General features: G+C 38.0%; 1 protein-coding gene across 1 annotated transcript in view; it reads left to right on the forward strand.

Annotated features, from left to right (window-relative positions):
* The window catches only part of synpra (synaptoporin a), a 147,222-nt gene that overhangs the window by 22,101 nt on the left and 110,018 nt on the right, over positions 1–15,103 (forward strand). The window contains exons 2-3 of the mRNA XM_060835859.1: positions 12,548–12,558; positions 13,329–13,481. Coding sequence (XP_060691842.1) covers positions 12,548–12,558; positions 13,329–13,481 — 164 coding nt within the window. The remainder of the gene's footprint in view (positions 1–12,547; positions 12,559–13,328; positions 13,482–15,103) is intronic.

A 15,103-nucleotide genomic window follows, 5' to 3' on the forward strand; every position in this document is an offset into this window, starting at 1 on the left:
AATCAATTAATTATTAATTTATTCGGGTTGTCATTGATTGATGAGGAAATAATAATACATTTTCCAATATTGTCATAGCACTATAGGGACTAGAACACTGGGGTTCAATAAAACATTAATTTTCTAATTTAGTTTGATAAAGTGTAATGGTTTTTTTTCCTGTATAAATTAATTCTTTTTAACCTGAGTCATTTTTATGGTATCATTTCCCGTACATTATTCAGAAGAGCTGTACTACAGGTAGAAAGAAAAATATAATTGCTCGCAATCAGAAATTAAAACATAAAATGCTGAAAATGGAGGAGACCAATTCGCATCTGAAAGTAAAAAAAAACGAGATCTATACCAGTGAATAGCCTTGCAAATTACGCTAATCTATATTTCTCTTTCTCCTGCTGATCAACTTACACATTTTTCTGTTTACTTTTTTATTTTCTACTTCAATCAGACTCTATTCAACATAGCCTTATGTTGTAGTAGCAATATTGTCATTAATTGAGCTGTCATTTCTCCTGAGGAATCATCGCCTCTCATGCACTACAACTCATGAAAATAACACACATAGCTGACTGCTAATTCTGTTTTATTCCCTATTGCAACATTAAAGTTTGTATGAAAGTTAGTAAACTATTTTACTATGTTTCTTAAATGTTTCATTTACTATACCAGTGCCATTTAATGTTGTTATAAATATTTAAGCTTTTTGAGGCTAGTAGATATATTTAACAATACATATTGGATCACTAATTCACTGATGATGTGTGATACTTGGAACAATTTTGTTTATGAAACTGCTGACGTCAACAAGACTGAGATTTTGCACATCATTTCTTTCCTCAAAGTTATTTTTTTCACTAACTGAATCCCCTTATTTGGAGTTCCAACCAACAAGTTGTCCAAGAATTCCAGTGTGTGGCTCTGAAATCAGGAAATGCTAATTGTTGAATGAAAGGAAAGGGGAATGCAAAAAGGAGGCCAGAATCAGGGCAATAAGAGAATTGATAAAGAGGGTGGAGGATGGAACTGTTGCAGCACAGGGCATGATAACAGATCAAATTATTGATGGGCTTAAGAGTTCCAATTACTGATCTCCTCTACCCTATCTACCAAAGAGATACATTGTCATTATATTGGTTAAGGTGACTATCAGTCATCCAGCATGGTCACCCGGAAGCGGTGGCACCCCGGAATGTGTTAGCATTTGGGTTCTGTATTTACTGATGATTCTCTTGTGAAATTAAAATGAAGATGAACTATATGCATTAATTTTTAAAATCATTCATTAATCCATGGCACCAGCAATCTGGAAGGAGGCCGCTCAGTGATATTTCTTTTAGTTTTTAACAAAGTTACAAAACTAATACAAAATAGTATGACAACTTTGTAATATAATAGCAATAATAGAAAACAAACTGCTACTCCACTCCACAGAAACACAAAAATAAAACAAAAAATTATGCTGTAAAAACTACAGTTCAATAAATAACCAAGGAGAAAGAAGAAAAATAAATAAACAGACAAAATAAAATTAAACCAAGTTATAAAAAGGTAACTTAAATGATATTCAATTAAATTATTGCCCTCAGCGCAATCTCATCACAGCTCCCCATCACTGAGAGCAATAGTAAGTAGACCTTTGTATGTTCGGGATTCTTCCTCCCAGGGGCTCCCAAACCGACAGACATAGTGCTCACGGCTAAACAAAGGCCCTGAATAATATAGACAATATATCTACATCAATATAATTCAAAAAGGGCTGCCATATTCTGTAAAAGAATTCCATTTTCTGGTCCACCATATTCGTAAGGAAGTCCGGGGGATGTGTTCCATGACTATCCTACGCCAACGCGAGATCACTGAGGGATTCTCCAACACCCAACTCATTAGAAAGTTCTTCCTTGTGCAATAAAAGAAAGGATATTAAACAATATCTTCCTATGCACATCTAGGGAGGGAAGATTTGGAAGACCCAAAGGCGGGGATATCAGATCCAAGCTAACCTCAGTACCCAAAACTTTTACTATGCCTTCCAATACCTGCGGATCTTGGGGCATGACCACAAGTAGTGAGTAAGAGTACCAACCTCCATTTTACACTTGGTGCACATTGGGGACACTCCTGTCTTGAATTTCGCAAGCTGTTCTGGTGCCAGGTACACCCTATGGAGTACCTTCAATTGAATAGCCTAGATCCTATTACAAGTCGAGATCTTCCCAACATTTTCCCAGATATCCTCCCACACCTCTGAGGAGATTTACACCCCTAATTCTTCAGTCCAGGTTTTATATAGCCATTCAGTGTCCTTTGAAACATTACTACCTAACAAGTGATAAAGAATTCTAACTGAGAGGGCGCCTGTAGTTCGGAGCACTCTCCTCTCCATGTCTGATTGCAAGGATCAATGTAGCCTTTTTTATTGTACGAAGTCTCTAACCTGGAAGTAATGAAAGAGATCCTTCCTAGGTAGTTCGAACTTCTGACTCAGCTGACATCATGACCTCCCTGTCAAATACATCTCCCAAATAGCAGATTCCTCTGGACTCACAGAGCTTAAAGTCAGAGTCCATCGAACCTGGCTGGAATCCTGATATTCCCACAATGTGAGTCAAAAGGCAAGTTTTTTTTCTAAATTGTCCTTGCCCTGCTGCATCTATCGCCATGCTTTAACTGTGTTTAGGACAAGCGGGTTTTACAGTAATCCATGACAGTTCTCATATTGTCCATTAGCAACAAATTAATGACCGGTCATTTTGTCTGGGAGGCCTCAATATCTAGCCAAATTGATCATAGATTGTAACAAGCCCATTCAGCTACATAGGATAACAAGGAACTCAATTGGTACTTCCAAAAGTGCGGAAAATCTACACACCCCACCCCACTTTTCTCTTGCGGAAGCTGCAATTTATCCAGCTTAATAAGAGGCTGCCTATGATGCCAAATAAAAGATCCAAGCCATCTGTAAAGCCTGTGCAGTGTTTGCCTTGGCAGCATCAAAGGGAGCATTCCCATGGGATATAATAAGTGAGGAAGAACATTCATCTTAACCAGAGCTATCCTGCACAACCAAGATATCGGAAGATCTTCCCAACATCGAAGGTCCTGCTTGATTTTCTCTAGCAGCATAATTGCTTTTATATAATTGGTCAAAAACCAGGGTAATAAAAATGCCTAAATACAGAAAACCTCCCTGTGACCATCGGAAAGGGAAGTGAGTTCTACCCCAAAGTCGGACATAGATTAGATTAGATTAGATTACTTACAGTGTGGAAATAGGCCCTTCGGCCCAACAAGTCCACACCGACCCGCCGAAGCGCAATGCACCCATACCCCTACATTTACCCCTTACCTAACACTATGGGCAATTGAGCATGGCCAATTCACCTGACCCGCACATCTTTGGACTGTGGGAGGAAACTGGAGCACCCGGAGGAAACCCACGCAGACATGGGGAGAACGTGCAAACTCCACACAGTCAGTCGCCTGAGTCCGGAATTGAACCCGACTCAGTGCTAACCACTGTGCCACCATGCCACCCAATACTAGTAAGACTCCCCACAGGCATGGCCTCTGATTTCATGAAATTAATTTTATACCCTGAAAACAAACCAAATAGATTAATCACTTGTATTAAGTGGGGCACTCAGTGATATTTCAAGGGATTATCAGTTCTGTTCAGGTAAGTCTCTAATCAGCTATTTTGTGGTTGCATTGACTACCCCAACCGAGTTTCAAATGTATTTGGAACTGGCCCTTTAAAGCTATAAGACAACTTCTGAGCTCTGTCAACAACGAATAGCCTGCCAATACTGTGCTATTTAGTTTGCTATTGGAGGTTGTGAATCCTGAAGAGGAGGAGCAGCAAGTCAGATTGTAGACTTACAACTACTGTGAGAAGAGGAGAAGATAGGAGGCATTACATTATGTGAATCTACAGAAACAGAGTATCCTATCTATATTTTACTGAGGAGCAATGTGCTTGGTATCTCACTTCACCAGGAAGGCCATGACAGAACTATATCACAATTTCTTGATTTCTATATGCAAAAATGCATTTTACTGATACATTATCCATAAGTTCAATACAAAATAATCAAAGTCAAGTATTATAGAAAACACAATCGAAAGAAGTCACTTGCCACAAGTTAACAGCTCCTTGGTTTGTTACAGTAGCCTTTCCCCACTTCATCTTGGTGGCCCCAAGCTTTAGTGCGTCCCTCAGTATGAACTGCGTCAGTTTTTTGTAATTGCAAAAATATATTTTACTTGTAAGAAGGAAATCTTTATGCAAATACACAGTTAATAAAACTATTCATATCTATACCATCTTGACTTACAGAGAAGAGATTAAGCATTGTGTTTTGGTTTTCTCAAAAATTCCAATGAATCTGTAAGTATTTATCCGAGGCATCCGAGGGTCTGATCACTGAACAGACTCCTGTAGTACTTTGGCAGAAGGACCTTAAACGATGTTTTTTTTCCACCACACCTTGGCAGCTGCTGCCCCAAGCTTCAGTGCAACCCTCAGCGTTTGGCCTGGACCTTGGAGTGTGCCAGTCTGCAACACTTGGTCAAGGCCAACTCTTTGTGCTGGAGGACCAGCAAGGATCTTGAGGATGCTATATACTGACCCCTTTCTGATGGATTTGTGATCAAAGATGCTTGTCTTCACAAATTTCTCCATGAGAAAGAGGTGATATGGGACAGTTCAACAGCTTGGAGCATTCTGTGGCAATGAGGCTAGACCCATGGTTTGTAACACAGAGGACAGGTAGAACCTCAGGAAGTAGTGACACTTGGTGTGTGCATATGCACAGCTTGATGCAGCCACACATGAAGGTGCCCATCAGGGTGTGTGGTGGAGGATTGCTTTTCAGACTGGAGACTTGTGACCAGAGGTGTACCACAAGGATCGGTACTTGGTCCACTGCTTTTTATCTTTTACAAAAATGATTTGGATGTGAACACATCAGGTATAGTTAATAGGTTTGCAGATGACACCAAAATTGGAAATGTAGTTGACAGCAAGGTTACCTCAGATTACAACTGGATCTTGATCAGATGGGCCAGTGGGCTAAAGAGTTTAATTTAGATAATTGTAGGGTGCTGAATTTTGGTAAAACCAATCAGAGCAGGACTTACACACTTAATGGTAAGGTCCTGGGGAGTTTTGCTGAACAAAATGACCTTGGAGTGCAGGTTCATTGTTCCATGAAAATAGAGTCACAGGTAGATAGGATAGTGAAGAAAGCGTTTGGTATACTTTCCTTTATTGGTCAGAGTATTGAGTATAGTGGTTGGGAGGTCATGTTGTGGCTGTACAGCACATTGGTTAGGCCACTTTTGGAATATTGCATGCAATTCTAGTCTCCTTCCTTCGGAAGGATGTTGTGAACCTTGGAAGGGTTTCCAAGGTCCTAAACTATGTAATTCTCTCCCCAAGTCTTTCATCGCTGTTTTTTGCTTGAAAGAACTCCAGAAAACATACCTCTTTTCTACCTGAACATCTGCCTAATAATTTTGTGAGTGGAGTTAGGACATGTAACCACATTAAGAGGCGCAACATTTAAAAGGCATTTGGAGGGTTATGGGCTGGGTGCTGGCAGGTGGGACTGAATTGGGTTGGGATATCTGGTCGGCGTGGACAAGTTGGACTGAAAGTTCTGTTTCTGTGCTGTATGACTCTAAAGATATGATAAATCATGTCACTGAACTTCTTCTAGCATTGTACAATGCTTCTCTCAATGACCTGTTCAAATATCTCTGCCCTCTGGTTTCAGTCAACTTACCATGAGATCATTTGGTTGCCTTTAGCAGCATCACCTCTTTCTTCTTGATCAACTCCTCCACCAAATCCTCCAGTGCAGCATCTCAGAATCAGGATTGTTTTTACTGGAGCGTCGGAGGTTGAGGGGTTACCTTATAGAGGTTTATGAAATCGTGAGGGGCATGAATAGGATAAAGTTAAAAATCACACAACACCAGGTTATGGTCCAACAGGTTTAATTGGAAGCACAAGCTTTTGGAGTGCTGCTCCTTCATCAGGTGGTTGTGGAGTAGCTCCGAAAACTAATGCTTCCAGTTAAACCTGTTGGACTATAACCTGGTGTTGTGTGATTTATAACTGTGTACACCCCAATCCAACACCAACATCTCCAAATCATGGATAGGATAAATAGACAAGGTCCTTTCCCTGGGGTGGGGGAGTCCAGAACTGGGGAGCATAGGTTTCAGGTGAGACGGGAATGATATAAAAGATACCTAAGGGACAACTTTTCCACACAGTGTAGTGGGTGTATGGAATGAGCTATCAGAGGAAGTGGTGGACGCTGCATGACTACAGCATTTAAAAGACATCTGGATGGATATATGAATAGGAAGAATCTATGAATATGAACAGGAACTTGACTGATTTTTATGCTTTATTTCATTGATTCTATTACGTAAAAACAAATCACCCTTCCCCTTTAAGAGCTGCAGAGTCCTTTTGAACGGTGTCACTGGCAACCCAATTGTCCAACCCCCATTTGATGAACTTTTAATAGGTGGAGATTATGGCACCATGTCAGTGTGAATCAAATAAGGAACATACATCAGTTTGGTTGTCTCTGTCTCTATTCAGGAATTCATTTCCAGTGCTAGTTGTGGCAAGTTTTTAACTTCTTGGGTCAATATTTCTGAGTTTTTAAAGCAAAGGCTAACAATTTCCCATTGGGAGTGGAGGAAGATAACCTATTTCATGGGTACTTGAAGTTAGGAATAGAAATTACTGATAGATGCAGTAATATAACTATCTGTGCCATTGAATGTGAGTGGCACAGGAAGCTCTGGTTTTGTGACATTCAGATTTTTAGTTAGGCCACTGGATGAAGTATTCCATCTGATCACCCATTTCAAGCGAAACCAAACCAGCAATCAAACCTGTTCTGTCCACAGCATTAGGCTTCTATCACAGAACTGACATCGATAGCAATTACAGAGGAGTTTCTGATTTAGTCAGTCACCTCTTCTGCCCCTTCATAGATCAACACCTATTTTGTTTAAGTGTCTGTTAGTGCTTTGGTAAAATCCTTTTTATTAAAGGTGACAACTGATATTATTTTTCTTGGAAGAGATAAAACTGGAGCAATGGGTAAATAAAGATATAATGGAAATATTTTAAATTGTCATGAGACAACTATTGCATAAGCAATGAAAAGCAACTAGTTAATATGAGTAACATAAGAAATACAAATCAATTTTTATGATACAAATGTCATATAAAAGAACAATGAGGTTAGAATTAGGATTGATCAATCATTGGTAAGATAATTACAACGTTTTAATTTCATGACTGAGGCCATTCTGAGGATGGTTTTCCAATCATAATTCAATTGATGGCTACAAGTTGTCATCCATTCATAGTTAATGGACAAAAAATATAGTCCAGTGTATCTGTACATGAGCTTTTTGATAGCATGAGAAAGTATATGCTTAAGGCATATTATGTTGTCAAAGATGACAGATATAATCACTTTGTAAAACATTTACCACAGGCATTTCTGATTTTTTTTTCTTTTTGCATACCCTTAGAATAATCATTCTTTGAAAACTTCTGCTCAGGGCTTTCTTGGCATTTCTATTTGGAAGTAAAATCATTTGGCTGGTCTTTAGTTCATTATAACATCAGAATAATGTCTACTTTGTTGACTGTATCTGGAATGTCAGCAAAGCCTAATGCTTTCTCATCATGTCATATCCAAGAAGAAAGGGATGCAGTTGTTAATCTTCAGACAGACCCTCAGTGACCTCTCAAACTTAAAGAGTCTAAAACAATGTGTTTTTCTCTCAGTATTTTTGGAAAAAAAAGAGGGATGAAATTCAGTGAGTAGAGTTCACTTTGATTGCAATCACCTTTTCTGACTCATATTGCTCCCAGTATTGCATCCATTTGAAATGTGATTTTTCCCTGTGTTTGCGTTCAGACTTATTTGAAGATTAATAATCCATAATCTGCAATGCACTAAAATTTATTAAGGCTTGAAAGTGTTTGCTTTTTAAAAAGCTTTAAAAATAGCTCTGTATATATTTGAGAATGATCATTTGGTACAGTTTGATTTATTAGTGGCAGTGGTCATATGATTGAATATCACTTACAGTTAAGGAAGAGATAAGTGTATCTAAGATTAATATTTTAAATTTAAAGGCAGTTGTGAGGGTGAGGACAGAAATAGCAAAAGTGAAATGAGAAATAAGAAATACAGAAAATAAAAGCAAGAGTAGGCCATTGGGCCCTTGTGAGCCTGCTCCCCCATACAACACGATCTAGCTCAATACCCTGTTCTTGCTTACTCTCCATACCCCTTCATTCTTGAGACTTAAGAACCATATCTAATTCCTTCTTGAAAACATTGGATTTTTTGGGGCTCAGCAACTTTCTGCGGCAGAGAATTCCACATGCTCACCATTCTCTGGGTGAGGAAATTTCTTCTCATCCAATTCTTGTATTCTTAAAATTGGATTATGGCTTAGGGCAGTAAGGAATTGTAAATATTTAAGGAAATGTTTCAGAATACTTAACGGAAGTATATTCCCATGAGAAAGAAAGAATCCATTAAAAGGACCCACCATTTGCAGCTGATTTAAAGAAGTTCAAACAGCATCAAATTGAAAATAAAAGTCGACTGGTAAGTCCGAAAGTTGGATCGAATGTAAAGAACAGCAAGGAATGACTAAAATATTAATAAGGAGAGAAAAAGCTGGTCAGAAATATAAAGCAGATAATGAGTTTCTTGAGATAAAATAATATGAGAATAATTTTTCTGCAGGCATTTAAAAATGAAAGGAAAATATAAAGCAAGAATCGGTCCTGTGTGCATGTTTATAAAATTAATATTGGAAAATAAGGAAATGGCAGATAAATTGAATGGGTATTTTGCATCTATCTTCACTGCAGAGGATATAAATAATATATTTATACTCACCAAGGAAAGGGTACTAAGAAAGTTATTGTAATTAAAACCTGACAATTCCCCAGGTCCTGATGGACTTCAATTAAGTTCGTAAAAGAAGGAGCAGCTGAAATAGTAGATGCATGTGTTTTAATTTTAATTCTGTAAATTCTGGAAAGGTCCTGCCAGACCAGAAACAGGTGAATGCAACTCCCCTATTCAAGAAAGAAGTATAAACAGATTAAATAATTGGCAAACATTTGGCGATGGAACTAATCTACCTTGGTAGGAAGAATAGGTAAACAGTAAATTACATAAATGGAGAGAAAGGCGTCTGGGTGTTCTGGCACAAAAATGCTCGACTTCCAAGTGATACTTTGCCCCCACAAAAATATAAGAAAATAACAGAAACTCCAAATGGTGCTTAATTCACTGTCGGTATAGACTTTTTGGTGGGTAAGATATGCTTCCAGCAAGATGCTTTTAAAATTAACAAAAGCATTATTGGAGTTTGAATTGATCTGAATACGATTTGCACATAAAAGTATAAGAACATAAAAAATTGGAGCAGGAGTAGGCCGTCTGGCCCGTTGAATCCACTACACTATTCAATAAGGTCGTGGCTGATCTTTTTGTGGACTCAATTCCACTTACTCACCTGCTCACATAACTTTTAATTCCTTGACTGTTTAAAAATCCATTCATTTTTGCCTTAAAATCATTCAACAAGGTAGCTTCAACTGCTTCAGTGGGCAAGGAATTCCACAGATTCACAACCCTTTGGGTGAAGAAGTTTTCCCTCACATCGGTCCTAAATCTGCTCCCCCTTATTTTCAGACAATGCCCTCTAGTTTTAGTTTCATCCATCAATGGAAACAACCTCCCTGCTTTTATCTTATTTCGTTCTTACATAAGATCCCCCCTTCGTTCTTCTAAATTCCAATGAGTATAGTCCCAGTCTACTTAATCATATGATCGTTTGTATCTGTTGTACTGATTTTGGGCACATTTTGCTGTAATAGACATTGCACTTGAATGGAAATGCCAGTTATTTACTATAAGTGGAGTACTGCTTTCAGTTTTGGGTACCACACTACAAGGGTTGTAACACAAATTCACCACAACAGTACAGGAGTATAGAGGGTTAATTTGTACTTTCACCAAGTACAGAATAAGAGGAAATAATATAGTTTAGGTGTTTAATTTAATCAAAAGACTGATTGTTTGAGATTGAGGGGAACTATTTTCTCTGGTGATGTATTCTGGAATAAATGGGTGTCACTTTGAAATTAGAACTGTTGAAGAAGTAATTAGTGAAAGTATAACGTGAATTTGGAATTGCTCACTCAAAAAACTGTTGGCACTTGATGAATTGAACATTTAAAAACGTGGATCAATAGATTTTGGTTTGGAAAGTGCTTTAAGAGTTGTTGAACTGAGGCAGATAAGTTGAGTTAAGGTATAGATCAGTAATGGTCTAATTAACTTTCAAACTTGAGAGGCTGATTACTTGACCCCTACTCCTATGATCCTGTCGATTAGTGACATGGGTTCCTGTGGAAGTTTCTTATGTGGTATGTTTAGGGAATGGGCAGTCCAGTGTCACAAAAGGACCCTGCATCAAGAATTTGTTATTTACGGTTAGCTATTTTAATCAGCCTTTAACATTTCCAGTGTGCATCCTGAGCAGCTATGGAGTAGTGCGATCACGTATATCACTTCCTCTAATATACAAACAACCATGTTAGCTCTTGAGCAGCTATTTAACACCTAACAAATGGACACAACAATGATTGATTTTTAGATCAAGGTGTAAATGCTTTCTAACAATCGTTATATTTCTTTCTGGGCTAGCAGGTATCCCAGACAAATCCCAAAAATATCATAAATGTCTGTGAAACCTACAGGCACTGTAATTGTAACAAATTAACAGAATTGATTTAGTGGTAAAAGACAGAAGGTGGTGTTAGAAGGCTGTTTGACTAGAGGTCAGTGGCATACTACAAGAATCAGTACTGCATCCCTTATTGTTTACGTACATATAAATCATATTGATGACAATGTAAAGGTGATGATGAGTGTATTTGTGGTTGACGCACATTGATCAGGTTGAGAGTGAGGAGGAAGGTTTTAAGACACAAAATGTGTTGATCAGATCAATGGCAGATGGAATGTCAAGAGCTGATGCACTTTGGAAGAAGTAAAAGACAAGGGAGTGCTCAATGAATGAAAGGACACTATAAAGCTCAGAAGAACAGAGGAATATTTGTCCAGAGATCCCAGAAGGACAGGTTAACAGGTGGTTTAAGGAGCCATATGGGGCACTTGTCTTCATCATTCATGACATAGACATAGAGCAGGGAGGTTACGTTGAAGTTGTACAAAATTGTGGTTAGGCCATGCTGAAGTATTGTGTGCAGTTCTGGTCATCACAATTTAGAAAGGATGTGATTTCACTGGAAGGGGTACAGAAGAGATTCAGCAGGATGTTACCCGAGTTGGAACTTTTTCACTAGGCTGGTAGGTTCAGTTGCTTTCTTTAGAGCAGAGACAGTTGAGGGAGGACCTTATGGAGGCATATAAGATTTATGAGTATCATGGACAGGATGGATAAGAAGCAGCTATTCCTCTTAATTGAAGGGTCAATACAGGGGGATATAATTTTAAGTTGAGGGGAAGGAGAGTCAGAGGGGATTTGAGGACAAATGTTTTCACCCAGAGGGTGGTTGGAATCTGGAATGCACTGCCCTGGAGGGTAGTTGAGGTGGAAAATCTTACAACCTTTGAAAGGTGTGTGGATGAGCATAACATTCAAGGGTAGGGGCCAAGAACCTTGGGAAATGGAATTTGTGTGGATGGGCTGGCACAGAATCAATAGGCCAAAGGCCAATGACTTTATGACACCTACCAAATACAGAGATGTTGTTCTCAAAGTTAAACTATTTGGAATGCAAAGCAGGTAGCAAAAGCAACTAAACCCCACAAGAATGGTTTACTGAACTTGAATTAATTAAAAACATTGTCGTGTGCCTTGGGGGGAAATGTTTCTTTCATTTCGGATATTGAAGTTCTGACTTGCTAAGTATTTCAATGCTTTTCACCTGCTGCTTTCCATGTAAGTGAGAACAACATAAGGTAATTATATCACTCCTTATATTTGCCAGAAACTCAGTTCACTCTACGATTTGAGACTTTTCATTGTTTTCAGTAGTTTAAAATATTGCATAAATCAAGCATTGTATTCTATGGTTCTTGATTCTTGTAATTTTAATTCTTCCAAAATGATTTTGACTCCTTGAACTATGGTCTGACAGTGTGGAGTTATCCTGTCTTTTCAATCTGCCTTTTCATATTAGGCATCCCATCTGGGTTCCAGCACTCCATTTTAGGATTAAATGATGTTGTTAATTTTTTTAATGTACAATACACACATAAAAATTCTGATTGTAGGAAATGGTAGTCTGTTGCAATAAATACCATTATGTGATGAGCCCAAGTGGAGAGAGTTTGAATAAAATCTACACTGTAGTTAATCTATTCTTTTCTTATTATTTTATCATATCCATTCAGTCTGCCATATGCAATGTTTATCAAATAGTGTCTATGTTTTAAAATTTCAGAAAGTAATCAGGTAATATAGTTTTCAGTTTATATTTTCCTGAGCAGTGCGCACAGTTGGTAGCCTTCTGTTTTGTGAAACAACTTGCCTTGATGGTCAACACCATATGCAAACTATTAAAATCAATTGCTTAGTCAATGGAACATGACATGGCAAATTATTTCTAAAACGAATTACTTAAATAGGTATGGAAGGAAGAAAGTGAAACTACAAATTAGATTGGTCATTTTGTCTTTCATTTAATTTTTTAGCATTATCATTTTCTGACTATACTGTTGAATCAAAATATGTTTTGAATTACTATTTACTTGTCTCTATTTATTTGTTTCCAGTTTTGAATTCATTTCGATGTGCTGCACGTTAGAGATTCTGAGATTTAATGTGTGCGCTTTGGGATTCACATTTGAATTTTGATAGGGGATGAACAAAAACATTTTCACAGACTGAACCTTTGGTTTATGCATATTGTAACTGTAAATGTTTCATTCTGGGAAAGAAACTACATTTTTAAAATGATTTGATAACTGAATTTACATTATTTTGAGCAAGACGTATGCAGTTTGGATACTTGTCTTCAGCCGCCAAGCTTCGCAATTCATGAATGACCGATCATGAATGACCGATCATGAATGAACCGATCAATCTGTTTTGATTACAGACAAATATATTTTAAATGAGCCATGTTACAAATGTATTATGTTACAAATTAAATTCTTTATTCGACCTTGTCAAGGAAGGTCATGTGCTAGACATTTAAGTTTTCAAATACAATGTTATGTCAGAAAGTTTAAATATATTTTCTCCTTGCAGATTTTTGCAATCTTTGCATTTGCAACATGTGGTGGCTACTCTGGAGCACTGAAAGTCAGTGTGGACTGTGTGAACAAGTCAGAAAGTAACCTGAATATTGAGATAGGATTTTCGTATCCTTTCAGGTATGTTTTTAAGCTCATGCTGTGTGATTATACCATAAATCAACATAGAAACACTTAAACCATTCATTTATGAGCTTACCACCACCTTCTCAAGAGCAACTAAGGATGGACAATAAGTACTGGCCAAGCCAGCAATGCCCACATCCCATTAATGTTTCTTTTAAAGACTTTAAGATATCTGTACGAGGTTCTACAATATGAATTCATTACACTTCAGAATTTTTATGGATTATTTTCTTAATAATCTTCAAAAGTGAATTGATCAATTGTTTAACCTTGACATTGTATGTAGATGAGAGTACTTTTGATTACATTTAAAATTGACAGTTCTCCTTCATAAAGCAATATGGTTTGGTGGTAGTTGTAAAATAGGAAACAATCTTTATGTGCAAATGAAAATCTAGAATGAAACAAAAATTGGTACATCATCTTTAAGTCATGTTATGTATTGAGGGTGAGATAACTTTGTATTAGATAAATGCATCATTTTCTTCGTTATGATGGACGAGGTCTGCACAAGGTTTACACCCATCAGAAGTTGCACAACTTTCAAAGGTATCACATTTCTGAACTATCACTTCTGTAAGATATAAATAGTTCAAATAACCACTTGTTTATTGAATTGCCAATATGAGATGTAATTGGTTGCCTAAATATGAATGTATTAAAATTGACAAAAAGTGACAGTCAGAAAGAAGTTATCCAGTGTTCAACCAATTGCAGACTTATGTTCTAAAGTTACTTTTTCACTAACCATCATTTGTCATAAATTGAAGAAAGTTATTCTAATTCTGAATCATAGAATCGTAGTGTAGATAGGGGCCATTTGGCCCATTGAGTCTGCAACAACTCTCCAAAGAGCATCCCACCCAGATCCTATCCCTGTAACCCTACATTTACCATAGCTAACCCTACATTGCACAAACCTAGACACTGCAGTACAATTTAGCATGGCCAATCCACCAAGCTTGCACATCTTTGGATTGTGGGAAGAAACCAGAGTACCCAGTAGAAACTCGCATAGACACGGGCTGTAAGCCCCAGCAAACTCTCTCACCAAATCTTTACAAATGTGCCTGATTAAGCATCATACCATCCCTATGGTGTCCATCTCACCTGCTTCTTTCATCATTCTACCACTTCGGATATCTGGGATGTAACAGTATCCCTCTTTGAAACTTGGACATGCAGTTTCCCACCAGGACCAGCCGTGTAGGCCATGACACTCAATCATGCCAACCTGGGGTAGGTTACCATTTGGCCAGTGTAATCTCAGCTGTCTGGAGGAATGCGCAGAATTGTAGAAAGAATGTCAATGACCTTCTCCACTCCACCAGTCTAAGAGCCACCATCTTCTCTCCAATACTTCACATTCACACATTGTACCCACCACCCACCAAGACTCATGCTGTGCCACTTCCATTATTGCCTGCAACACCATCCCCACTCATTTTCACTTACCACTGAAACCACTAACTCTGCATGCCTACTACCTTGCTCAGGACACGTTCCCACCTGCATCATAAATAACAGCTGTGCCACCTCTACTTTCATCTCCTTTATTTCCTGCCCCTCTCTCTCAGTTCAGAAGTAAAACAGCCCACATGAGGGGTAAGGTTTAT

Source organism: Hemiscyllium ocellatum, chromosome 14 (genome assembly GCF_020745735.1).
Source record: "Hemiscyllium ocellatum isolate sHemOce1 chromosome 14, sHemOce1.pat.X.cur, whole genome shotgun sequence".
In the NCBI taxonomy this organism is placed as follows: domain Eukaryota; kingdom Metazoa; phylum Chordata; class Chondrichthyes; order Orectolobiformes; family Hemiscylliidae; genus Hemiscyllium; species Hemiscyllium ocellatum.